The sequence below is a fragment of the Sphaerodactylus townsendi genome, linkage group LG04, assembly GCF_021028975.2.
Source record: "Sphaerodactylus townsendi isolate TG3544 linkage group LG04, MPM_Stown_v2.3, whole genome shotgun sequence".
Taxonomy (NCBI): Eukaryota; Metazoa; Chordata; class Lepidosauria; order Squamata; family Sphaerodactylidae; genus Sphaerodactylus; species Sphaerodactylus townsendi.
The window spans coordinates 91,548,771-91,576,726 of record NC_059428.1 but is presented as its reverse complement, the minus strand read 5'-3'; the positions used below and the strand labels follow the sequence as shown (position 1 = coordinate 91,576,726).

At 43.1% G+C, this 27,956-nt stretch overlaps 1 protein-coding gene across 5 annotated transcripts; it reads right to left on the bottom strand.

Moving 5' to 3' along the window:
• Positions 1–99: 99 nt before the first annotated feature.
• Positions 100–26,364, bottom strand: LOC125430445 (arylsulfatase D-like). 5 transcript variants are annotated; one of them, XM_048492335.1, is made up of 10 exons: positions 26,232–26,364; positions 22,466–22,615; positions 19,706–19,827; positions 17,115–17,237; positions 14,476–14,899; positions 14,257–14,393; positions 13,344–13,478; positions 3,145–3,307; positions 2,128–2,249; positions 100–666 (listed from the first exon to the last, which is right to left on the bottom strand). In XM_048492335.1, the coding sequence occupies exons 1-10, from the start codon at positions 26,309–26,311 to the stop codon at positions 299–301; spliced, it is 1,824 nt and encodes a 607-aa protein (XP_048348292.1). In that variant the 5' UTR covers positions 26,312–26,364; the 3' UTR covers positions 100–298. The 5 variants fall into 5 exon arrangements, with proteins under 5 accessions (XP_048348292.1, XP_048348293.1, XP_048348294.1 ...); XM_048492336.1 differs by having other exon boundaries at positions 14,257–14,321; XM_048492337.1 differs by lacking the exon at positions 26,232–26,364 and adding an exon at positions 25,946–25,965.
• Between the last annotated feature and the right edge of the window lie 1,592 nt (positions 26,365–27,956).

Genomic DNA, 27,956 nt, shown 5'->3' with positions numbered 1-27,956 from the left:
CAGCCAGAATCTATTGGCTGATGTGCATTTTGTGGGCTGTGTGGCTGGGGTCTGGTTGTTTTTGCTCCTAAGATTTCGCCCATATCTATGACTGGCATCTTTAAAGGCATGTCATGGTAAGTTTCTGTGCCATGGAGAGAAACACATTTTACAGTAACATACCTCTGAAGATATCAGTCGTAGATGCAGGGGCGTAGCTAGAGAAAATGGAGCCCGGGGAAGACTCGGGTAGGAGGTGTATGATAATCAGAAAATACAGAATTATTCTTGCCAATTTGTAATTTGTTCACTAGCCAACTCAATGGGTGTTTAGAATGCCATCTTCTTTGTCACACCAACAAAATGGAAATGTTCCACAGCATGGCTGCAGCCATGGTTTCCACATCACATTGTGAATAGACAGTTGCTGTGGGACAGGAGTGAGTGTTTTCTGATGCTCCTCAACAGCTTCGTCTATTCTCTTGAGAACAGCATGGAACAGTGGTGCAGTGTCTGGTGACAGTGGCATAGCCTCAGATGGGTCTTGAGAGAGGTCAAACAGCAAAGGTGGATCATGATGGGTTACGCCTTCTCCAAAACATGGACAAATTCCTCTTCCATAACAGGCCCCAGAAGTTTCTGAGGAGAATATTGGTGTCACATAATGGGCCTTCCACAAAGCACCACCTGGTGGAGAGAAAAGACTGGTACAGTAAAAAGTGATGGGATCCAGCAACATTTCCAGAAGAACTGTCGACTTTCAAGAATTTTAATTGTATTCCTTGCCAACCCCCACCAGCTTTTTAAATGCTCTTGGCAATAATATATTATTCTCACATTTCTTATCCCCATTCGTCCTTTGATCTCATTTTGTCAAATGAAGTAGCCAGCATATTAAATACATCTGCTTTCTATAGTAAGTAATTAACATGTTTTTCCCCTATAAAATATAAAAATTTACAGTCTCTCTACAGACACCAATTCTAAACAGTCTATATAACACACTGGCTTTTAGATAATGAGAATAAAAAGTTTAAATGCAAAGGAACAGAATATCATACCCGAATTTAAAGGGAAAAAATGTACACATTTTAAAATAACATAAATTAAACAAGTTTACTTCTTGGTTATCCTAATACTGAATTAATGATAATGGTTCAAATTTTAAGTGAAGCTCAAATATATTTGGCAATAGCCAAGGTGATGAAAATTTCATTCCAAGAAAGAAGATTAATTTTGTGATAATCATCTGAATGGGGCTTTCTAAGGAAGGGGCTTATCAGGAGCACTCCTAAACCACCACAGAGTTTGCATGAAAACAAGAAGTGGGTTTATGGTCATATAAGGTGTTAAAAGAATTTACTACATATGTCAAAAAGTGAAAGGGCCTTAAAACAGGCCAAAAAGAAAAAGTGATTTTTTTCCACGATGTTGACCTAACGTCTAACTATACAGAGCCCTGCTCCTGTTCCCGAATTCTTTCAAATCTATTTTTCAACATGCAGCTTATCTTTATCCATATGACAAGATAAGCAATAAGAGCTGGTAAACAGTGAAGGGCTGTCTATCATCTGAAAGAGTTCATGTTTTATGAACACAGACCAAAAGCAGCACCAGCAGCCTTGAGTTCTAGCAGGCTCTCTACCCTACTCTCTAGCCTGTATCTCTTGAGAGAAGGTAGTAAGGTGTCTTCCCCTCTGCTTGAAAGAGTTTATGTAAAGGAAGGCAAAGTTCATTACAACATGATTGCAACATAAGCAAACACTAATTGTTAGCCGTCCAAGAGCAGAAAGACCTTCAAATTATATCTGGTTTGTAGGCAGAAAAGAAATGCTAAAAAAGGAAGGGGAAAGCAAGAGAAGCATTCAACAAATTCTGGACAACAGGTAAAGTACAGCTCCCCCTATAGGCAAATCACTCCCTACCTGAGTATCCACATTAAGTAACCTGTTCACAGGTTGCTACTTGTCCATCATGTTCTTCTTGTGGATTTTAGGTACATATTACAATGCTCGTTAAACTTATGGAAAGCATCTGTTGCTTTTGTATCAGACTGACAAACCAAAATAATTTTGAGTAATTGAAATATGTTAATAGCTTTTCAAATACAGAACAATTCCCATCAATATGCCAATTCCTCTTACTTACTGTCTTTTTGATGCCACCGCACTGCATGCAAGTACGATCCGCAGTAATGAAACATGAACTCATGGTCTGAGTGCCTGACGCTGTGTTGTAATAAAGGCAAGAGATCCCTTCCATCAATGATTCTGAAGTGAGAAAGAAGTCATTAAATAGAAAAGGGTTTTGTTTCAGAAAGACTGCAGTCTACAAACTATTTTGCCCATAAAGGAGAAATGTGGAAATCTACGAATGTCCCTCCCAGCAATTTTTAAATGGGAGCTGCAGTGGAAGGGGATAATGATTCAGATTGTGGCTACAAAATGGGAATGGAAGGGTTTTTTTTTAAACCCCACATATTTCCCAAGCAGTTTCATCAATTGACACCATCTCCAATCCACAAAGGAACCCTCTCTTTGCCCTTTCTATTTCTTTTTCCAAGTGGAATAACAGTGGTGTGGAAAGAAGGTTTAATTTTTAATGGGAAAACCATGTCAAGGGAAAGGTCAAACTCCTTCCACCTAGTGTTCCACCTACTCTGCAATCCCAATTTAATCAAGTCTGGGTCTGCATAGCCAGTTATTTTTCTTTGTCAGACTCTGACAAGTGCCAGTCTTTTATCTCCCATCACTACATCTACTTTTGTACGGTTCTCTGGAGTCTCTGAAACTACCATAAATGCTCAAGTCATAAAACCATTACATGTCATAGCTGCGAGATCTCCTGGGAACCCTTCTAGCGTAGGAGGTTAAGAGCTCGTGTATCTAATCTGGAGGAACCGGGTTTGATTCCCAGCTCTGCCGCTTGAGCTGTGGAGGCTTACCTGGGGAATTCAGATTAGCCTGTACACTCCCACACATTCCAGATGGGTGACCTTGGGCTAGTCACAGCTTCTCGGAGCTCTCTCAGCCCCACCTACCTCACAGGATGTTTGTTGTGAGGGGGGAAGGGCAAGGAGATTGTAAACCCCTTTGACCCCTGCAGGAGAGAAAGGGGGGATATAAATCCAAATTGGTGGTTCAAATAAGAATCTAGGTTCTATACCTGTCCTGTGGCAGAGCTCCTCCGGCCAGGTAAGCCACTGTTGGGTAAATATCCATCAGACTAGTTGGTTCATCAACAACAGAATTGGCAGGGAGCATCCCAGGCCATCTTAATATGCCTGGCACACGGACTCCACCTTCCCAGCCTCCCATACCTTTGCCCCCTGGATTAGAAACAGAAAACACCTGTGATCCTTGTCAGAAACAGACAAGATTACTCATCATCATCATCATCATCATCATCATCATCATCAACAGAATCTTTATTAAGCACGAATACCACAAAAGTCACAGCAGGGAAACACAAACAAATCAAGACAAAATAGGTTAGACACCTCTTGCCGTCAGGACCTGCAATAGAAACTGGGCTGCTTTCCCTAGCACAATAGGATCATTACTATTCAGTAGTTTAACAATACTCACTTTTGGAGAACAGTTACATACGGTCCCTAGCAATAAAGCATCCCTAAAAGCTTGCATTTTGAGCAACTGAGGAAAATATGCTCAAGTGTTTCGATAAGTGTTGGACAATATGGACACACTCTATCCAATATAGGAGAATTGCCAAACCGGCCCTGTAGAAATGCCGGGGAAAACATGTTACATCTGGCCCAGGTGAGGGCCCATCGATGCTTAGGATCAGGTAGCTGAAGCAGATACATAGCCATCTTGCCCACCACCAGAATGATGCCAAAGTATAAGGGGGAAGCACGTTTTTCTTGCTTGGCTCAATAAGAGTTGTTGCTCTTAAACAAAGAGTATTGTTTTAATTTATTTTACTATTTCTTGAAACTCAAGCATAAGAAGGGCCTCCAGTGATAAACCAAGAGTGCCAATAATTGTCCTCCTGCATTCAGAAACTTGGAGATCTGGTAAGGCACTATAGAGTAGGCTACTGGACTCAGTGCGAAAACATAAAGTTACCCAGAGCTTAAAGGTAAGTAGCCATGCCCTAGTTATTAAGAGGTGTAAACCAGCCTCCAAGCACAAAACCACATATGGTACGCAGTGAGGTACCCCAAAAATTTTATAGAGGAATGATGATTGAACCCTCTCTACTGTATTACTCCATGAGCTGATCCATAATGGCACCCCATACTGAAGATGTTGTACTACTTTGGCTTGACAAACCTTTAAAGCTGCAGGAATATACTTTTGCCCTTTGGAGTAGAAAAACTGACTCACTACTGCAATAGTAGTAGAACAGCCCTTGACTGCAGTGTTTCTATGGCAAACCCATTTGGCATTAGACTGAAAATAAATCCCCAAATATTTAAACAATTTCACTTATTCAATAGCAGTTTCTTGTAAAATCCATCGATGAGATTCAAACTTATTTGAAACTACCACAATTTTGGTTTTTGTAGTATTGAGGGTTAACAGATTGTCTGTGCAATAAGGACTGTAGTAATGCACTGCTGACCCAGCAGCACCGTGGTAGAACGTTGGGACGTAGCGGACCTCTGACCTTCTGAATGCGCACCTTTTACCTCCCTCATCCCCCATGGAGTCACTTGGGTCATGAACTGTATCTGGCTCAGTCACGGTAGGGACAATGGTCTTGCCCACAGGTGAGGATTAGGCTCAGGCAGCTTCACGGCTCCTCTCCATGCGTAGCCAGGTGAGATCATGCATCACATGATGATGATCTCCCGACCTCCGCCTCCAGCTCTCCGGAACTCCCCGGTCCTCCCTCCTGCGCCCGATAGAATAACAATAAAGGTGCCAGGAACCAGCGGGAGACGCTTCGCTAGAACCACCGGACCTCGGGCTCCGCTGCTGGCGATCTCCACCAGATGTTATACTCGGCGTCTCGTCGTTCTTAAGCTGACCCGCGTGGAGTGCGACTACAAGCTGGTGCGAAAACGCCGGAATCTCGAACCTCCACCCTGCTCACATTAAGCCTGGGAAGGGCGGCGATACGAAGTCCGCTGGATCGAGAGCATCCAGGGACCACCGTTTCAGTGTCGCCTGTCCTCTGGATCGGCGCATCCAGGGCTCGCAGCGTCTAGGACACTCTCTCGTCCGGCGGAACACGGTGAGTATGGGGGCTTGCAAAACAGGGCTTATGACAACTGCGTTGACGAACTGAAGCGTTAGCGAAATGCGGCAGGGTCCCCGTAAAGAAGGAGCTCGCATAAATTGGTTGAGGAGATTGAAGCTCAGTGTCCATGTTACGCAGCGGCGGGGACATTGAATCTGGGACTGGGAAAACGCCGAGCGCACTCTTAGCTGGAGCCTCAGCGGCGCCCGATGTCGCTGCTACTGGCGATGGAGCAATGTTATGTAAGCCATCAGCCTGCAGACCTATAAACCCTTGCTGTAGGCGCCCTCCTTTTCGATCTTTCACCTTCAATTTCAACCCGAATTTTCTCTATCCACTAAATTGGGCCTGTCCTCCTTCTGCCCCTTGCTCGCCAGCCCATTTCAAACTCTCCCAGCGGCTCAGCCCCTCTATCGCTAGCCTTCATTTTCCGGCCACTGCACCTCCGTCAGCGCCCGTAATGGCGGGTTTTCAAACTCTCGCCCAGAGCGTATTAGCCACGATCTGCAGAAGAAACCCTGGCGGAAAGGCGATGCCGATATTCTTGCATTGTGCCCGTCCATTTCACAGAATACCGAGGGAGGGTGCGTCATTAGCCGAGGTTGTCGATCCGCCCTTTAAGCTATAACATCCTCACTGAGCTCCGCCAAGCGTCGCGAGGCGTGGGAATCACTAGCCCCTCATTGAGAGGCATGCTAGAGCAGTGCGAGGAATCACTTAATGGTTCGGGCGACTGGAAGACCACCTTCCACATGCTCCTGAGCCCTGCACAATTTGTGATCTGGGAGGCGAGTTCGCCAGCAATGCTTTAGCAGGGCAGCGCCTCTGGCGGCGCCTACACCACAGCAGCTTTATAGCTCTGAAGCTTTTCGCTAGCCCCAATGCACAAATTAAGCCCTGCCGGTGGCCCACCCCGCTTACGGTTAAGCCTCTGAATCGCCTACAAAGGCGTTTTGAAGAAGTCCCAATACGGACAGCCATCCCAAAGTTTTTCTAGCACCCGGCAGAAGCCTCCAAGGCCCAGCCTGCAGAGTTTGTGAACAGGCTCCAGGAGGCCCTCAAGAGGCAGGTTGACAGCGAGGAGGCCAGGGCGAACTCAAAGCGCCTTGCCAGGAGAGCGCCTCCGCTGAGTGCGCCAGCGATCACACCAGGCCTAGGAAGGAACCCGAGCTGGCCGACATGCTCAAAGCTTGCCAGGATGGGTCTTTAAGCCCATCAAGCCAGCCTTCTAGCAGCGCCTCTCCGGCTGCCATGAGACAGCCCGAGGCGAGTGTCTCAATTGCGGCAAGCCAGGACATTTCCGGGAGGAATTGCAGAACTGCCAGTGGAGGGCCTACAGCCTGAGCGGAGGTCTCTCCAGAGAGGCGAAGACCCCAGGAAAGTCTAAGACGAGGCTCCCAATGCCCAGCTGGGGAGGCCAGCCGGGCATCTCCCAGCCGGAACCAAGATCCAGCACCTCAAACCCTTCCCAGGCTCCCCATGAGATCGCCAGCTGCCCCAGCTCAGTATAGTGATCCCATCCCACGGAGACCATTGGGCTGGTCTTGCCAGCTTGCTCCCCCCCCCGTCTATACTTCCTGCTCTGCTAACCCTTCTACTTCCAAAGTCACCATGCCTCCACCGAGTGCCCCAGGGGTAGCCGCATTTCAAAATCTCTGCAGAGTCCACAGTCACTGAATTGCAGCAGAAATGCTGGCCGGAGAGAGGACTGCCGTTTGAACCCTCCTCAGAATGCCCCATAGCCAATCTACAGGACAATGAGGCATGGAAAGGGAAGATGCTGCACAATGGCCTTAAGCCAAAAGTCCCTCGTGAAGAAGAAGCCCCTTGGCCCTCTCCAGCTGTAAGGTTCAAACCAGATCTCATAGCCTCTGAGCCTGTGCAAAGCCCTAAGCTCAAAGCTCCCAGTGGCAGCAAAATCGTCCATTTTACCTCAGAGAGCAAGATCTCAAAATCAGAGTCGCCAATCCTCCTCGTTACTTTATATGTGCTCTGTATGCCTATGTATGTTCTGTATGTCTTGCCCCTTTCAAGAGACCCCTAAAGTTTTCCCCTCATAAGAGGGATTTTCCATTGCTTCTAAGCTATGCTCTTGTGCTTCAATTAAAGTTTTCTCCTTCTGATTATGTGTGCCAATGCCTTGAAAGGCTTAAGCCCATTACAGCATCCGCCTTAAGCGGGACACAGCTTCGTCGTGCTCCCTAGGATACCCGATGGGACCTGCTTCAAGCAGCCTCCATCTTAGCTTAAACCTTCAAACTTCTTCTTCAAACCTCTCCTTGAGAACCTTTTCCGAGGGTAGGAGGCGAGCTCAAACCCGGCCAAAGTCTCCTTACAGGAGGAGGAAGGTAGAGCTTGACTTCCAAACCCTTCCCCCCCCGCCTTCTTTTCTGCACCCTCCTTCTCTCTCATGGGCTGGCAGCACCCACCTCTAGATCTGGGATCTGACAAAGGCTTTCTTGCAAACCCCTCTCAAATTGCTCGTGTGATCAAACCTCAAGCCCAGGAACTGTTTTCTTTGCATCTTTCTCTAAATCTTTCCTATGAATGCTATATTACGATATGACTATAATTGTGAATTGTTTAAGTTGCCGACCTGGTTGTGACCTCTCCCTTCTCCTAAGCCGGACAATTAAACTGCCTTGTATGCGCCTTGCGTGTTGCAAGTGATGGATTGTCGAATGGGCCAACTGCACCCTAAGAAAAGCTTGGCCAAAACAAGCGAAAGAGGGAGTAGTTCCCCTACTGACCCAATCAAGGTCTCATCCAGCAGACCATATCCAAAGTACTCTTCTCTATTCTCTATCAAAATTGCCCGCCCCACTCCGGGAGGGCTCGGGCTTTCCATTGTCATCTATAAGAACTAACTCAGCCAGCACGCCAAAACCCTGGGAAAATTAAGCTTGTTTTCTCTTCTATACAGGAGTCCAGCTTCGCCATGCGAGACCAGCCCATCCAGGAGATGGAGGCGGGGCCTCCCTGGAGGATCCGACCCGTAGCCCTGTTAGAGAGCCGATCACCCCAGCCTGGGCCAAGATGGGAGGGACCTCTCTGGAACCAGTACACCCATTCTTCCACGGAGGTCGCAGCCCTGGCTGCCCCCCCCCAGAAGTGGCAGCCTGGGCCAACTTATGGCTCAAAGGTTGGCGCTGTGTGTCAGCTGCTCCTCATCTACAGCCGCCATTCTCTCTCCCTCTCTGCAGCCCCTGGCTGAAACTTGGAATTGCAGCCAGGAACATTCCTGATAGATTAACCCTTGGAACTCTCCGGCTGTTTTCAGCCCGGCAGATAATTGTTGGAACCGCCTTCTCTCACAACCTTGCTTCGTGAGAGTCACTGAACCTGCAATGCTAAAGACTATCCAGTAGCTCTCCCTAAGCTCTTGAGAAACCCATGGACTCGCGCCATCGCTCTGTAGCTTTGGTAGTCAGCAAAGAGCCATGCATTGGACAATTATGCAATACGGGTTGCCTTCCTTCCCTTACATCTAGCCTATGTACTGTTTAGCTATGTTTATTGTTTTCATTTATATGATGTAAGCCTATCTACAAACATGCATGTCTTGTATATATTGTTATAGCGTAATGTCTGATGCCTTGCCCTTTATACCCATTGGAGCCGACCTCCAAGGGAATTGTTGATACTATGACCCGACTGATTATTGGAAGTTACTGCATGCCTTAATTTTTAGAAGTTATCATTATTTGCTGTTGTTGCATTTCCGCCTATCTGCCTGCGGGACTCTCTACTGCCCGTCTCACCATTGTTTTGCATCAGGCTTCACCGGGGAGCCCAAGCACGATGCCGCTCTGCCCCTCCCCTCGACCCCCCCTTTGAGACGGCCATAGCGGCTCTAGCCAAGCGGAGTATGTTTCCTGCGACTCCCCTTGGCCAAGTCCCGGACTTGTTTCATGTAACACTAAGACTATCGGCCGTTCTGGCCTGTGCCCTTCTGAAGTCTATCAACTCTACCCCCCACGTTCTGGATGCCCTGGCCTCGAGCAGCAGGAACCGTCAAAGCGACCTTGGATAATAATGCGTGCATTATTGATTACTTATTGTTGTTGCATCACCAAAGGTTGTGAAAATATGCGTAATATGTGTTGCTTTAATCTCTCTGATGAATTCCCAATTGATTCATATGAAAGTCGCGAATTGCAGGAAGTTGTATCTAATCCTGAAGTATGATGTTTTGCCCCATTGGTGGTCAACCCTCTGGAGCTGGCTGCGGGGAGGATGGTTGAGTGCTATTGTACAGCTCTGCATTGGTTTAATTGTATGCCTCATTATCCGGATCTTGTTTACGTTCAATGTATGTCTAGTATTGCCTGTAACCTATGTAAATTTCGAATTTCGCACAACCAAGTTCTAATGTTATACAAGCAGCTTTCGGTCAGCTTGACCAGGCGGAGACAAGCGTCCCTTTAAATCACCCCTTAGCATTTGGTCCCCTTCTAAAATGTAAAAAAGGAGGAGATGTAGTAATGCACTGCTGACCCAGCAGCACCGTGGTAGAAACGTTGGGGCCAACGGACCCTCTGACCTTCTGGTCGCACCGCACCCCCACTCCTCATCCCCATGAGTCACGGGTCATGAGACTGACTGGCTCAGTCACCGGGCGCAGGGACAATGGTCTTGCCCCCAGGTGAGGATTAGGCTCAGACGCTTACGCTCCTCTCCGCACGTAGCCAGGTGAGATCATGCATCACATGATGATCTCCCGACCTCCCGCCTCCCGCTCTCCCGGAACTCCCCCCGGTCCTCCCTCCTACACGCCCCCGATAGAATAACAATAAAAGGTGCCAGGAACCAGCACGCGGGAGACTCGCTAGGAACACGGACCTCCGGGCTCCCGCTGCTGGCGATCTCCACCAGATGTTATCTCCGCGTCTCGTCTCGTTCTTACGCTGACCACGTGGGTCGACTACAAAGGACTGCATTTCTCCAGGAGACGATTAAACCCTACTCTTGATCCAGAAAGCAATATCGCATCATCTGCATAAAGCAGGATGGGAATTAAGGTGTTGCCCATAACTGGGCAGTGCAAATTTATTGCTTTTAATTTCGGAGCCAAATCATTTAGAAATAAATAATGTTGGGGCCAGCACACAGCCTTGTTTTACGCCATTGGTTATGGTAATTTTGGAAGTGAGCTCTCCTACAGAGGTACACTTGACTTGGCAGGTAGTATCATGATGTAACAGTCTTATTAAGGTTAGTGATCTTTTATCTATGCCCAAGCTCTCAAGTTTCTGCCACAACCAATTCCTATCCATTGACTCGAATGCCCCCTTCAGGTCAAGAAAGGCAATATAAAGTTTAGAACAGCCTCTCCTGATATATTCTGAAAGTATCAGGTCCAGAAGCATGCAATGATTTAACGTAAATTACCCTTTCCTGAATCCAATTTGTTTGCTCCCCAGAATCCTATTATGCTTGATCCATTTAAGCAACCTATTAAGCAAGTACCTTGCATATAATTTCCCTGAAACTGATAGCAGGCTAATTAGCCTATAATTAGAGGGCAAACCTGGATCACCCTTCTTGAAAATTGGAATAATGGTAGCATTGATCCATGTACCAGGCATTATGCTCATATTATTCACCTCAGTAAAGCGTTTGGCAAGTACCACCAGCCTGCGAACTCTTTACAGAATTCTGGAAGAACCTGTTCAGGGCCTGGAGACTTATAGGGCTTCAAATAATCAATCTATATTTTTATCTCAGCCTCTGATACTGGAGGCCAAGGTGAATAACTAGTCAACCAACAAGTTCCAAGAGGCGTAATGCGCATGGGTGCATTCTGGAAAAATCGACTAAAGCATTCAATCCACACTTGTGGCTCAACAATATGGATGTATATGGGAGCCTGATCTTTTAGCAACAATCCACCAGAATTTCCTAGTTTTCTTGCCTCTCACAGCCCGTATTAATGAATCCCACTCAGATTGCACATTTCTTATACTATTTTGATGGATACGATGCATCAAGGTGTTTTTTAAACTAATCGGAAGGTAGATTGAGCGCGCTATTAATAGCAGTCTCAGAATATATCCTCCTTGGGCTTTGATTCTTCTGCCCTTTTCGTTGAACGACAAGATCACTAAACTGACTTGTGGTTCCTCCTGCAATTGTGAATTGCTAAGAAATAAGATTTTTTTCTCCATACCACAAATGAAAATAATAAACTGGAAAATTCTCCTTAGATATGTAGCTAACAGACAGACTATGCTAAGAGATCTAAAAGTATTTTAGAAGTCTCTGATGTGGGGCGGGGGATGGTGGCCTCTCTGATAATTTTTTAAATATCTGTCACATGAACTCCTCCAGGACACTTGACTGAACCAGTTTGAAAGGGTAGAATGAAATAAATGGGGAAACACAAGAAATCTGTGGAAGCAGCTATCCTGTTTCTTTGCTTCCTTCCCTCTCCTCCTACTTATCTCAGTCGCTCTCTTTTTCTCCCTCCTGCCACCCCTTTTCTTATACTCTTCTCCATGCCTGTCACTTTTTCTCTTTCTGCCCCATCACTCTTTTTCTGCTCCCCTATCACCCTCCCAGTTGCCCACCTGCTTTGTCCCACACTCACAGCAGCAGTGGTAGCAGTGGCTCTCCTGGAATCACAATGGATCTTCCAACCACAGCAAATTGGTTCCCCTTAGGGGAACTGATCTGTGTCACCTGCAGATTCGTTGTAATTTCAGGTGATCTCCAGACTTCACCTGGAGGTTGGCAACACCTGAAAATGGTTGCTTTGGAGGAGGGAATCTATAGCACTATACCCTTCTGAGGTCCCTCCCCTCCTCAAATCCCCCCTTCCCAAGTTCCACCCCTCAAATCTCCAGGAATTTCTTAACGTCAAGTTGGCAGCCCTATCTCCTTTCCACCAAATAGCCAACCTACATTTTATCTGCCTCACTGTCTAATGTTTTCTCCCCCGCCTGCCCCAATAGCCTCTGCCTTGGAAAACTGCAATCTTTCTCCACAATGGGGACCAAAGCAGTTTACATTAGTCTCCTCTCCTCTTCTTTATTCACACAGTAATCTGTAAGGTAGGTTAAACTGAAAGTTTCTGACTAGTCCTTAACCACCCACAGCAAAATGGGTACTGGAACCTGGCTCTCACAGACCCTGCTCATATGCTCTAACCACTGCACCACACTGGCTTTCATAAAGTGGCTACTATTGAACAGTAGCAGAGAGCTAGGTCTAGTTGAGTCATGCAACAAATCACTACATTTTGGGGGCTAATGCTCTGAGACCATCTGGAAGCCTGGTGTCTCTGGCTGGAGGTGAGTCTATGAGTTCCCACCTTTTAACAAGAGGAGAAAGTCCATTCTACCACCATCTGCTGATTTTCCTGCCCCATTCCAAGACAATTAAGAGGGCTCTGCTTAGTCAGTCTGGCCCCATCCTCTGTCATGATCTATGAACCCCCTGGATTTTCTGAATCTGAGTAATATGACAACAAGTTACAATAAGCTCATGAGAATCTAGTGGTAATATGAGGGAGAGGAGGCACAGACCTCACAAACTCATAAATCTAAAGGATTCTTTCATACCTTTTGCCATCTATCAAATACAAATAATATTATTTAAAAAAATAAGATGCAGTGCAGTTTGGGGGAGTACTCATATCTGTACATGTCGAGTCACTATTGGCTTTATCCAACCAGACAGGGTTTTTTTTCCTGAGCCAAAGAAAAACAACCAAAGCCCAGATTTCTTGAAAAACAAAACAAGTTTTTTAGTTTCTTTCAGACTTAATATTATTACCGCTAATTTGTACCACAGTTAAACCAAAATATGTAAAATGAATGGAATTTAAGTTGGTTTAATTCTAAACTCTCTGCTTGTGCATGTTTTTATAATTATAGTGCGACAACCTTCATACATTCTAAAAGCAAAAAAAAGTTCCTTAGGTTTATTGCTAGTGTTAAAACATTATAGAGTACAGTAGGTATTTCTGTGAGGTACTCCATATCCTAGAGAGTTTCCTGTGACATGCATATGTTGGGTGTCATAAAATATGCAGGATTTTTACATGTTCTGGAATATAAAGGTTATCTGCTCATGTGAAATTGCTCTCATTCTCCTTTGGAAAAGAACTTGAAAATTGGAGGTAGACAAAGGGATTTGATTAATGAATTACTTACCTTTGTATATTCCATTCCAGCCACCGAGCTGGATTGTTCCGTCTTGAGCTTCCAGATGCCCTCCATGGTCTGATGCAAAGTAAGTAAATGTACTATTTTTCAGGCCTTGTTTGTCAATTGCATCTAGAATCTGACCTACCCATTAAAAAAAGAATAAGAGCCATTAGGAAGACAACACAAATGGTATTCATATGAATAAATATGATGTAATGAATGAACATTTCAGGTACATTCCAGAGCCTTTACATTTCCTCAACAGCTAAGCGAACTATTTCCTATAATAAAAAAGAGAGAGAACAGCCAAAATGGATTCAGAATAGCATAATGGGTGGGGGGAGAGTAAGGGATCCAGCCTCTTCCAAGACATTTTCTCACAAGAAAACTATATTGGGGGAGCCATTTCAATGATTTTGCTGCTTCATGTGAACAGATACTCCACATGAAACAAACAAAAAAAATCCACCTCCCCTGTGCGGTTTTCAAAAGAGAAAACGGCTGGGCAAGGGGAGACAGGAGCGCTCCCTCCCTCTGCCACACCATTCTGATCCTTTTTGGGCTCTCTTTTTAAAAAGCATTTTTCCACAGTAGCTATGTGGCTGTGGGAACATATGAAAACAAGTGGGGGAAAGTAAGGTATAGTTTGGTTCTGATAGCCCTCATTTTCTCCAAAGATCTCAGGAAATATAGGTATAGATATGGGTATATCTTTTTATTTTCAGTAATTGACTATTCTCTTAGTAAAAAAACAGGTCAATGTACAAGACAAAGACTATACTACACCTCTGGTATAGTAACAGTATTCTAGTCAGTGGCTGTTCCTGCAGGGGATGACAGGTAAGAAAAAGAGCGGTATTGAAACAGCCTTGTTTTCTCCCTCACCAAAAAGAAGTATTGGTCAAGAAAGCCCACTTACCCACCACCCAGTCCATTTCTTCGACATTGTCTCCATATAAACCATGCTTGCTCTTCCCAAGAAATCTTTTTGTTGTAAACAGAGGCGTGTGGACATGCAAAAAAGAAACAAAGAGGAGGAATGGCCCTTGCTTATTCCTGAAAAGAAAGAAAGAATGAACATTTCAGGTAAATTCCAGAGCTTTTACAGCTTTGGTTTCAGAAAACAGATTAAACTTACTGCTGAATAAATGACAGTGCTTCCTGTAGCATGATAGAAGTGGTTCTTTCCAGTTTCATTGGCTGTTCAGTAATGCTGAAGTTGCGCATCATGATGCAATTCCAGTGTTTCACAAAGCCATAACTGGAATACCAGGAAGCAAAGAACAGGAATCCAAACAAAGAAAAGCACAGGATCACTTTCCAAGGAACAGAGATCAACCCAGTGATTTTTCCTGTGAGAACACTGAATACTGCAAGGCCAATAAGCTGAGTATAAAACCACAGCTTAGCTTGAAAGGCGGCATCCAGCTCGGGAGGCTTGTTGTCCTGACAGTTGTTAAGGAGTGTGAAAGGCATACCATAAAAATAATCAAAACCATGATTTAAAGGATGGTGACAGTAATCATTGCCATAGTCACAGTTCACACCTTGATGCCACTTCCCTGGAAATCAGAACAGAAAAGAGAATGTTACTAATACTGAGCCTGTGAGGAAGATACTCTTATTCCCCTGTAAATTTTAAATAGCAGTTCTAAAGCTGAATTATTCAGTTGGTCTGCATGAAACAATTCACTTAAATTTTTGTAGACTTTGGATAACAGGTGCGAAAAGTGGGTTGGGTCCAACACGAGGACTGGGAAGGTACATCATGCAAGGGTTGTTGATTTCCTCAAGGGTCACAGAACTGATGTGGAGTAACAATCACATGTGTTGTGAGGCTGCAGCGTGGAGGCAGAAAGGGCAAAATCATTCCCTTTTTCTTGCACCAGTGAAATTCCATTCACAGAAGCGGCAGAAAGGAGCAATTCCACCTTATTTACCTTCTCCACTATATCTGCCCAATCTGCATATAGGCCCTATAACTTCCAGTAGTTAACTTTCCTGGGTTTATATGCTTGGGGTGTGGGGGGGGGGGAGGGGAGAGAAAATAGGGTAGATAGATGACCAGCAGCACCTTCCATTGACAGATAATCAGATCCAACACTAGACTATGTCTATAATACATACCTGTACTTATCTGTTGGATCTTATATTTCACAAATCTATATCGCGGATCTGTATAACAGTTTGTGCAGGGCCTATTAATCCATTTACACAGCATAGATATGTATGGATGCAGGAATGATAGTTTCTTTTATCTGCAGTAGAAATATGAGAAGCAGCCCATATCTGAAAGGCCAACTACTTCCATATAAACCTACCAAATGCTAAAGTAATCTTCCAAGGCCCTCCTTTGGATAGACTGTGCTTTCTGCAATTGTGGGTGGCAACCTGAAAGGGACTTCTTGGTCATGGCACCAAAATTATGGCACTCTTTCTCCAAGGATACTTGCCTATCTCCTTTGTCACTGTCTTCTGCCAGCAGGCAAAAACTTTTTTGTTTTGTTTGGCATTCCTTAAATTACTCCTCTTTGCTGGTATATGTTTTAATTACTGTTTTATGCGGTATGTATTTGATTTTCATTCTGTTTAAACAAATTGTTTTTATGATATGCTTTTACAATGTTTTGGTTTTACTGCCCTGAATAGGAAGAAAGGCAACATGAACATTTTGTCAATAAATAAAATACTGACGTCACAATTTTATTTATTTATAAGGTTTATAGATTGCTTAGGAGGGTTTTACTTGATTTTATTGAGGTTTAATAGATCAAAGGCCTATATACTATCAGGATATAGGTCGCTTCAATAGAAAGTTGGAAAAGAGTGTAGCATAATGAAATGAAATTTACTATCTATATCAACTTGAAGGAGAATATGTACAAAATGATCTTTAGGTGGTATTTGAATCTGTTAAACTTGCAAATATAAATAAGAATATAGCCAACAAATGTTGGAAGTGCGGGAAGTCAAATAGCACCTTTTTTCATATGTGGTGGTAATGAAAGAAAGCTCAAAATTATTGGAGAATGATATACGATACAATTCAAAGTATGATAGAAATTAAGTTTAAAATGGAACCAAAATTTTATTTGCTGAATTTCTTTAATATTAAAATGTCTAATGAATATGGGCATTTTCTTTTTCATATAATTTCTACAGTGGGAATAATTTTTGCAAAGCTCTGGAAGGTTAAAGAAAATCCTACTAAAGAAATGTGGTTAGACAAAGCATTAGAATTAAAAAAATATGGATGAATTAACAGGATATTGACAAGTTGAAATGGGTTCAGACTTAGGGAGATGGGTATGTTTAGTCGGGGAAGAGAAGGTTAAGGGGTGACATGATAGTCATGTTTAAGTATTTGAAGGGATGTCATGAGGAGGGTGCAAATTTGCTGCACCAGACACTAGGGCAAGGCATAATGGATTCAAGTTACAGGAATAGAGATTCCACCTAAACATTAGGAATAACTTCCTGACAGTAAGGCTTATTGACAGTGGAATACACAGCCTCAGAATGTGGTGGATTCTCCTTCTTTGGAGGGTGTTTAAACAGAAGCTGGATGGTCAACTGTCAGGAGTGCTTTGGTTGTGTATCACTGCATGGCAGGGGGTTGGACTTGATGGCCCTTGTGGTCTCTTCCAACTCTATGATTCCATGAAACACATACATCTATACAAATGTAGCCTATATACTACCTATTATCCCAATTTATAGACTGGGAAGATTAACCCAGTTGGATGCTCATGAGGAAGACAAAATATTTCTACCTACCTATAAGTCCTGTGGTGTAACCTTGCTGCTGCAACAACCGGGCAAAAGTGGTCTCATTGTTGGGGAGTCCTCCTGAGCCAGCGTTCCACTGCAGAGCTCGATATGAATTGCTGGAAGCCATGCCTGCATCAACAAGAGTAAAACTCAGGGAGCATTTTTCATGGGTCCATGTTCATCTTTCTGAATTAAAAGCTTACCATATTATTCAGCCTTGGCAGTTCAGTCCCAAATCTAAAAAAATTCTTGATTAGCTGGCTTGACAATGATTTGTGAGGTATTAGACACAGAAGGTAGATTGGGGGGGGGGGGAGTTTGCGGTTCTGCTGCCCCCTTGGCACTGTCACCTCCACTTCTCATTTTAGCCACTAAGAAGCCAGAGCAGCTAATATTCCTTTCAATACAGCATGGCAAGCTGTGTATACCCAGAGGGATTTCTCAAATTCTGAATGAGAAAAGGGGCACTTGCTGCTCTAGTTCCTGGGCAGGGGCACCGAGAATGAAGTAAGGGTGTGGGGGTTGTAAAGAGTAGGGGCAGTAGCCTCCAGTGGTACCCGCTGTTTATACGCCACTGGTTTCTTGAATGAGTTCGCATTTCCATTGCTCCCATGGAGCTGGCATTTGACCATGGACTTCCTCACTAATATCAGTTAGAAAGAATCAATGAATTAACATAAGGAATGGATGCACAGAAATTCTTGCTTGTGATGTCTTCTCCTCTGTTCTACAGAACTTGGGACTCGTTTGCATGCTTCACCGCATTGATTCACTGAGATATGAATGAGATTAACTATGTTTATAGAGTATGCCTTAGAAAACATGCAAATTTTCTGATCCTCACTATGAATATGTGTTCATGAAAAACAAAGTTTTTTTTCCCCCGTTCTGTAGGATGATTGCTTTAGTATTATTTTAAACATGCCCTTAAAAATGGTTCAGGATTTCAAGATAATGAAAAGCACAAAACTCACGGAGAAATGTCCACCTTGGCATTCACCCTAATAAGTCAACCATTGGGACTGCATTCTGTTTATGAGTTGGAACCTGAGCAGCAAACTTATAGCTGACAAAAAAGTGGGAGTGGGCAAGGGAATGAGCCATCGAGCCCCAAACATGGACTACTTCGGTGCTATAGATACTAATGACCCTGACTAAATTAGAACACAAAGGTTACTATCTCACACCTTGCTAGATTGTTCCATGGGGGACAGAGACTTGCAACAGTCAAATGGCTGGACTATTCTTATCACCAGGGTAGGAAGATCACGACTGACCCCAGGAAGGTGTATGAACTACAAACAGAGATTACAAGTTCTCAGAACAAAGCAAAGAGGATCCCTTCCATCTCTCCCTTATTTGACTAGGTTTGTTTCCCCATTCCTGCATTCCTGCAGGGTGACCTTGGGCTACTTACCATTTGGTCAGAACTCTCTCAACTCCACCTACCTCACAAGGTGTCTGTTGTGGGGAGAGGAAAGGAAAGGAGCTTGTAAGCCACCTTGAGTTTCCTTACAGGAGAGAAAGGCAGAGTATAAATCCAAACTCCTCCTCTTCTTCTCCAAGCTTTCTGCAAACTATGCAAAACTGAATTATTCAAGAGGGCTTTTCGGCACAGGTAGCAGGGTTGCACTGAACAAAATGGTTAACATTGGATACATGATTAGGGACTGTGGCCTATACTGCCATCTTACGTTTCTGTAAGTAGGATCCTATTGTGTAACTTTTGCACCACTAAATTTGTCATGTTAATATTTGTGCTATGCTTCAATCCTTTCTGGTGGTTCTAGACTTCTGAAATCCCAATGCATTGTTTCTCATGTCCCACTTGGTTGATTGTACTGATATGCATATGTAATTCACTATGTGTAGTCCACCTCAAGTCCCAGTGAAGAAGACTAACTATAAATAGTGTAAACAATAAATAAAATTCCCCTCATTTTAGAAATTTTGAATTAGTTTCTAAACAATTCCCTTTTGACCAAAGAGAAGGGGGGGGGGGGGGGTTCTGTAAAATTCCAGAATTTCATTCTGTATTTGCTCAGAGGCAGCCAATGTCTTCCCAAACCCTCCTATCTTCTTGCCAGAGACCACCATGTGGTATGTAACATAAAACAACTTCAAGAGCTAAAGTTATAAAAGGGTACATTAATTTTTCTACAAAGAGAACCTCCTCTTTTACAGAGAAAGACGCCACCCCCACCCCCGGCCTCATAACACTGCTACCAGCTCTAATCAAGTTGATTCTGTTTTGTATTGTACCTTGCATTCTGACTCCAACTGGCCTTTCTTTTAAGAATCTTCACACCTTCAACCTGGGTATCACGGCTGATAGATCATCATTCCTATTTGTATCTGATGAAGTGAGCTTTGACTCATGAAATCTTACACCCAGAAACATTTTTGTCATCCTTTAAGGTACACATGACCTTCAATTTTGTTCTGCTTTGTGATATTAAGTCACAGTGTGCTTAGTAAAGCAAAGACTCATATAAACGTTTTCAAAGAACACAGTGATGGGGCTACTTATTATTTTGTTTGGCTGCTCATTTAAACTCAAATTTTTATTCATATATACACTTCAAAATAGGTCTGACCTGATCTGATGGGGTACCTGCCAGTCAGGAAAGCTGCTCTGCTTGGGGTACACAGGGATGCTGCAGCAATATGTTGTGTAAGTTTCACTCCTTCCTTTGCCAGACGGTCAATATTAGGAGTCCTAATATGAAAAATTGATACCTTAATATCATTACATGAGCAGTTCAATCTCAGCACCTGAAAATTTCCATTTAAATACCACAAAAGCAGAAATAATCTGATTTTTACCCACAATAATTTGTTGACATAATATGAAGCTCTTATAAGTGTAAACAGATCTTGTGTAAATTGATCTAGAAGAAAATGTACATTTGGTAAGTAGGGTCTTATTAATGCTTGCAAGACGTCTATATACAAACAGAATTTAAAAGAGGGATTTTTAGTTTGGAGAGGAGACGTCTGAGGGGGGATATGATTGAAGTCTATAAAATTATGCATGGGGTAGAAAATGTTGACAGAGAGAAATTTTTCTCTCTTTCTCACAATACTAGAACCAGGGGGCATCCATTGAAAATGCTGGGGGGAAGAATTAGAACTAATAAAAGGAAACACTTCTTCACGCAACGTGTGATTGGTGTTTGGAATATGCTGCCACAGGAGGTGGTGATGGCCACTAACCTGGATAGCTTTAAAAGGGGCTTGGACAGATTTATGGAGGAGAAGTCAATTTATGGCTACCAATCTTGATCCTCTTTGATCTGAGATTGCAAATGCCTTAACAGTCCAGGTGCTCGGGAGCAACAGTTGCAGAAGGCCATTGCTTTCACATCCTACATGTGAACTCCCAAAGGCACCTGGTGGGCCACTGCGAGTAGCAGAGAGCTGGACTAGATGGACTCTGGTCTGATCCAGCTGGCTTGTTCTTACGTTCTTATGTTCTTATGATTTATTGATCTATTCTTCAATCCAGAGATTACTTGCAGGTGAACACACAGAACTCTCCCACAGTTCATTCTAACGGACAGAAAAGATGTGTGAACATTTGAAATACAAAGGTGACATCTCTGGTCTAAGAAAGGTTGTCAGCTCTGGGTTGAGAAATATCTGGAGATTTAGGGGATGGAGCTTGAGGACGGCAGTGTTTGGGTATAATGTCAGGAGGATATAATGTCATTGCCAGAAGATCTTACTGGCAAATGCTAGAGCTGTCCTTATCACTTCCTGGGAGCTCTAGGAAACATCAGGAATTCTATAGTCAGAATTTTCTGTAAGTATACAAGGCCCCAGTTTCCAGCTGAGAATCAGCAGGCTCAAGCAACTGTTGGCTTGTAATCTCTCACCATAAGCAGGCAAATGGGAACCCTATCCGTTAATTATTATTAATCAGTAGGCAGGGAACCTGACCAGGTCATATTTGGGGGTCAGAACACAATATGTGGTAAGGATTTCTAAGGAGATCTTCATAAATGGCCTAACTTATAAAGAATGCTTCAGCAATTTTCAGTACTGATTATACAAAACATTTCAATTAGTAAATACTAGTTCTGAAACCCAGGATTTGGGAAACGTTTCTTAAATTAGCAGACATAGACTGATGTGAAGGGTGGATAAAAGTGTTGATAAAGAATGAATATGTAAATATATAAAGCTGTCCAGTGCTGGGTAAAAGTACTGGTCCTCCTGTCTTCGTACCATCGACTGTGATTGGCAGAAGCTTTCCAGGATCTTATGCAAACAAGGGTTCTGGAACTCATTACTTGAGAACTCTTAGATGACAGAGATTGAACCTGGGAAAACATGTGATCTGTCATTAAGCTATAGCTCACTCCCCAATAAATTTTGGGATCAATCTAGGAGCTATATCAGTGGTGGCGAACCTATGGCACGGGTGCCAGAGGTGGCACTCAGAGCCCTCTCTGTGGGCACGCGCAAACAGAGTCCCCCCCCCCCCACATCCAGGATGGCCTGGGCCACTGGGCTCGATTATTAGCATTGAACCTAAGACCTAGTTTTGGGGAAGCAGTGTAGGCAACCCTGTTAAGCGCTGTTAAACCCCACTGATTTTCATGCAAATAACTAAAGTGCGATCCTTTACCTGGGAGTAAGCTCGGTTGCTGGCAATGGGACTTGCTTCTGAGTAAACCCTCCTAGGATCGTGATTCACCCGTTGGAAGAGTTGCATGGTTGCTTCAAAGCAAAGTCTCAGACTACCACCAAGCTTACTCCTGAGTAACGCATGCCTTGGAGCCAACCATTTTTTCTAAACTAAAACCTCAGTATTCAGGTTAAATTGCTGTGTTGGCACTTTGCGATAAATAAGTGGGTTTTGGGTTGCAATTTGGGCACTCTTGAAAAGGTTCGCCATCACTGAGCTATATGGTGCATCATGGTTTCATCAGGTAGCAACTTTGCTTTGTAGTCTAGTGATGGACTAAAACTGTCTGGGAAATTACTTGGATGATATTGTTAAATCACAGTGCTGGATTTACCTATAGGCTTGGCAGGCTGAAGCCTAGGTACTCAAAATATAGGAGATCTCTAGCCAAGGTGTATAATATTTTTGACATTTTCATAGGCCTTTTTTTACACATGCTGTCATAGCACACTAGTCTCTAAAAAACCCTTCAGTAATTTCCTGGCACTCCATTTCAGAATAATACTTTCTTAAGGCGATAACACTAGCACTGATTTCTGTATTGATTCTGTCCTGGGAGGGGCCTCATGAGTGCAATAGTTTAGGGCCTATCTTCATTTAAATCCGGAATTGCTAAAACATCTAGCTGTTTCATATGACAACTGATAATCTAAGAACACCTTACCTGATAGTATTGTTTCCATAGCAGCCTAAATCTCCAATCCCAAGATCATCAGCCAACATCAGAACTATATTAGGTTTAAAGTCCAGAGCTGCCTTTATTCCACAGGCATTAAGCAATATGCAAAAAGACAACCAAATAGCTAGACTGAACCTGAAATTAAAGATAACAAAACAATGTTTTACTTTTCTGAAGCTGACTTCAGAGAAAAGATCCAGAAGTAAGATTTTAGTTCACAGGCGACAACTTACATGCAGTTCCACCTCCAGAACTGCTTCATATTTTATAGACAAGTTGGGTCCTTATACTTCCCATCATCGGGTTCACCACACATCTCTTTAGTGATATTTTAAGGGCATTTCTATATCAGAGATCTGTCTGACCTATGATATGCAAGGCTTTGTAGTATATTTACTACAAGATTTCAGTCATGTGAACATCAGATGTATATATATATTTGTTCTCCAATGGAAATGCTAGATCTCAAGCAACATCAACCAAAAAGGCTTTGCAAAGTGCAATAAGGAACAAACCAAGATTGATCTTGAGATCATGGCATTAATTTTTCACACAAATTAAGTGGTGCTCAAAATCTTGAACTGACTGTTGTCATATATGGAACAAGAAATGCCAGATGTTCAAGCAAGATTCAGAAAAGGAAGAGGCATTAGCAATCTCATTGCAAACTTACATTGGTTCTTGGAGCATATGAGAACATTTCAGAAGAAAATCAGCTTGTAATTCATAGATACAGAAAAGCTTTTGACTGTGTGGACCATGAAAAGCAATGGTTGGGTTTAAAAGAAATGGGTGTGCCACAACATTTGATTGTTTTGATGCACAATCTGTACTCTGAATAAGAGATTACTGTCAGGACAGAATATGGAGGAACAGAATAGTTTCCAGTTGGCAAAGGTGTCAGGCAGGGATATTTATATGCAGAACTTATCAAAAGGATAACTGTATTAGATTTAGATGAAGGTGAAGTGAAAATTGGTAGAAGGAGCATTAACAATTTGAGATATGTGAATGACATTACATTTCTGGCAGAAAACACTGAAGACTTGAAATGACCTCTGCTGAAGGTCCAAAGTGCCAAAGCAAGATTACAGGTGAACATGAAAAGTAAGGTATAGTGAGGAATCACATAACTTTAAGGTTGGCAATTGAGAAAATGAAATTGCTCATGATTTTCTATTTCTCGGCTCCATCATCTACCAAAAGGGAGACTGTAATCAAGAAGTCAGAAGGATATTGACTAGAAAGGGCAGCCATGTATGAGCTAGAAAAGATTTGTAAGTGTAAGGATGTGTGTTGCTGGCAACCAAGATCAAGGTAACTCATACCACAGTATTCCTCATTACTACGAATGAACATGAACGTTGGATAGGGAACAAAGCCGGCAGGAAGAAAGTTAATTCCTTTGAAATGTGGTGTTGGAGGATACAGGTTTTACAAATATCATGCACTGCCAAAAAGACAAATAAGTGGGTTCTAGATCAAATCTAGCGCGAACTCTTTGGGAAACTAAAATGACTAAACTTACATTATTGTACTTTGGTCGTATTATGCAACAACAAAAGTCACTGGAAAGCACAATAATGCTAGGACAAGTTAGAGGTAGAAGGAAAGAGGAAGACCCAACATGAGATGGACTGTATAAAGGAAGCTATGGTCCTCAGTTAGGCGTTCCTCCCATTGGGCAAAGTGGGCAGCTGCCCAGGGCGCCACCTTGTGGTAGGCGACAAAATTGCAGGTTCTTTTGTGAAGGATTTTGTATTTTCAGTGTTTTTTCCGTTTTTGGCCTTCAGGGGGCGCAGATTTTAGGCTAGCAGCACCAAAATTTCAGGGATTTTTTGGAAACTCTCCTGATGATATCACCCAGGTTTGGTGAGGTTTGGTTTAGGGAGTCAAAAGTTATGGACTCCCAAAGGGAGTGCCCCATCTCCCACTGTTTCCAATGGGAGCTAATAGGAGAGGGTCCATAACTTTGGACCCCCTGAACTTTGAGGGTCCATAACTTTGGACCCCCTGAACCAAACTTCACCAAACCTGGGTGGTATCATCTCACGAATATACCCTGAAAGTTTGGTGCTGCTAGCTTAACAATTGCACCCCTGACAGCAGGGACCCCCCAAATTTCCCCAGATTCTCCTTTTAAATCCACTCCCTTCGGCATGGATTTAAAGGGAGAATCTGAGGTCCCCAGTTTTAACATTGAAAGGGATGCTGTTTCAGGGTGGGGGAGAATCCACCCCAAAATAGCATCACTTTCAATGTTGTTTAAACTGGGGTCCCCAGATTCTCCCTTTAAGGTGGGTTTAAAAGGAGAATTGGGCTCCCTAGTTTAAACACCATTGAAAATGATGCTGTTTGGGGGTGGATTCCAGCATCACTTGTTTAAATTAGGGAGCCCAAATTCTCCGTTTAAATCCACCTAAAAGGGAGAATCTGGGGTCCCCAGTTTAAATAACATTGAAAATGATGCTGTTTCCCCCAATTGGGGGGACTGGATACAACACCATAAAATGTTTTCATAGCAGTAATAAAACATTTTGAAAGCATTCTGAAAATGTTTTCCAAAAATTATTTCTGCTGTGTGGCATGGCCCATTGCGGTGTTCAGATTTGTGAGTTGGGGGATGTTCTATAATGTGATGGTGACTTTGAAATGATCTGATGTAAACAATCATTGCTTGGTCATGCTGGGGGAGGGCGGCTGACTATGGGGGGCATCAAACTCAGGTTTTGCCCAGGGCTCCAGTTTGCCTAGGTTCGCCTCTGCTCAATTTGCATGACCTGAAGAATGCTGTTAACTATAGGATACGTTGGCAGATATTAATTTATAGAGTCACCATGGGTCGGAGGCAATTTAATGGCATTTAACACGCACCCATACACACAGGAAATTGAACCTAAATCTCCACAGGTGTCATAGTTGCCACAAACACACATGCACTAAACAACTTCAGAATTTTAGTTTGATGAGATTTCTGAGAATTGCCTGTTAAAGGTCCTCAGCCTACTTCACAGAACTGAAGACTCTATAAATTAAAATGAGAACAGTAGTTTAAGATTGCCTGGCAGATATGCCTTTCTAACTGGGGAAACTATCATTATGGTATGGTCAAAAATCTTTTCAAACACATACACACACACCACAACACAAATTGGTATTAACCTTCCTCAACACACAACATTTTTGTCATGAGAAATGAAGTAAACGATCTGGTGATCAGACACTGTGACTTTTCACTGTGTTTTGCATTCTTTAAGTTTGGGCTGGAAAGGGTTAACATATCTACATACATACATACATACATACATACATACATACATACAGTTCCCTTAACTGACAAACTCAGGTAGTTCTGTTACTGAAAACCAACTAATAGTTTTACATAAACCTTTTAAAAAAAGAAAACAATAATTACTGTCTATCACGACAGCTCGGAAAAGATACATTGCAGCTTTGTTTTCTTACCCCATGTTTGTTTTTCTGTACTTCCTGTACAGCAGCTTAGCCATTCAAAAGACGGTATTTCTGAGGGGGAGGGGATAAGTAAGTAGAGCGAAAGTACTCAACTGATTTACACAAACGCGCCCTACCTATCCTGTCCCCACCCCGCTAAAGAAAAATACTTTATTAAATAATTGCAATTTAGCATTATGTAGCAAGACTGCCAGAGCAGGGGGCGAGAGTGCTTTTGTTTAGAGATCAGGAGCAATTGCACTTGGAAAAGCCACAATTCCACGTTGCAAAGACGCACCTTTTAAGCAGAGGGAAGATCCCCTCCCGGCAAGCTCCTTCCTCCAGGCTGGAAGTGCTGCCAGGCTGAAAGACCCCCATATGTACAAGTCCGGTCCAATCCAGAAGCAAAGAAGCAGAGCGCGGCGACTCGAAGTTGCAACTGCAAAGCCAATAACAATTCTACGAACTGAAAGCCTCCGAGAAAAATAGAAGCCCTCAGTAAGGGACTGAGTGGAAAATCGTATCTTTTGGAAAAGTGTATAATGTCGTCTGTCCCAAAGAAACTTTATTAGAAGCTTTATGCAACTGTATATATAGTAAGTGTTTGAGTTTTTTAGAACTCTTCTGGAGATTAGATGTTAAGAGGGAAAAGGGCAGACAGGGGCTAGAAAGTTGTTCCATGGCGTGTTGGAGACCAGATCCACAGATTGTTAATAGTTTTAAGATGAAGGGAGGAGGTATGCTGCGGACTTCATTAGCTGACTAGTGGTAGTCATAACCAGTCCGCAGCTGGTGGAGAGCCGTTATTATCAACAATTATCAACCGAAAAAATCAAGATAAGAATCACCTGCCAGCCACAAGCAGTCACCCACTTTCTTGAAATATGGGATTGGTACTATAAAGAGGAACGATTCTCAGAAGAGTGACAGATGATATGCCAAAGGTCCATGTGTGGTTCTTGAACTACTGACTAAATATCACCAGGTAATATAAATTAGCGTTCAGTCATATGAAGGATATACCATATTAAGTAGTTAACTGTCAGACACCACAGTGACAATCTTTATGTTCTGTTTTGGCACGTGGAACCAACTTGCGTCCCCCACAACTAGCTGTTCGGAGGAGAACTTAAGAGTCCACGGGGAGAACCAATTGACTTGGGATGCAACAGCCCTGCCAGATGACCTCCCCTCCTCATTTTTGTCATTTTGTGGAGGAGCTGGTGTTTTTTGTTGTTGTTTTTTTGGTGGATCGATGAAGTATTGATTAAATGGATCCATAAAGCATTGAAGCAATAAATCAATACAGTGTTGTTTCAGCAAATAAGCCAAACAAACTCATCGTGGCCACCAAACATTTGGAGGGAGTATTGGAAACATTCTTTCTAAGTGACTAATGGAAAATGCCTATATTAGAAGTCATTCCAGGTGGACCATGCTCTGTACAAAAGAGATATCTGGTTGTACAAAAGATTACTGGAATAGGTGCAAAGTCATCTGTCCCTTTGAAAAAATAAATGCAGTAGTTATTCATTCGTCTCTCGTGCTGAGTATGAAATAATGCTGTTAATATGCATTAGTTAAACATATTGGTCATACTGGAGAGATGCAAAATCTGCATGGATGTATGGAAATCATGATGAAAACTGAGTTATCTGCTAGGTATGGTCTTTTTTAAAGTTTATATTTTAAAACTCTGAATGTTGGACAAGGGCGTTCTAAGACTGGGAGCAACTCTGAATTCCTTGCAAAACCTTCCACCCACCATGTTGTTGGAGTCATTAAGAGCAGACCAGATGGGTTTAGTCAGAATCCTGATCAGGTATATTCAGTGTGGCTTACACTTACAAAGAGCGCTTTTAGTATTGCACTTTGAGATAACACTTTCAACACAAGAGGGTAGTGTTGACCCAGGTTTTTGCTGGGAATCTCTAGGACAGCTGTTCTGCAGGGATATAGGGAAATGGCACATCATTAAAAGTTTTGCTTTACAATCATGTTGCTGTTTTTTGGTTCTTCCCAT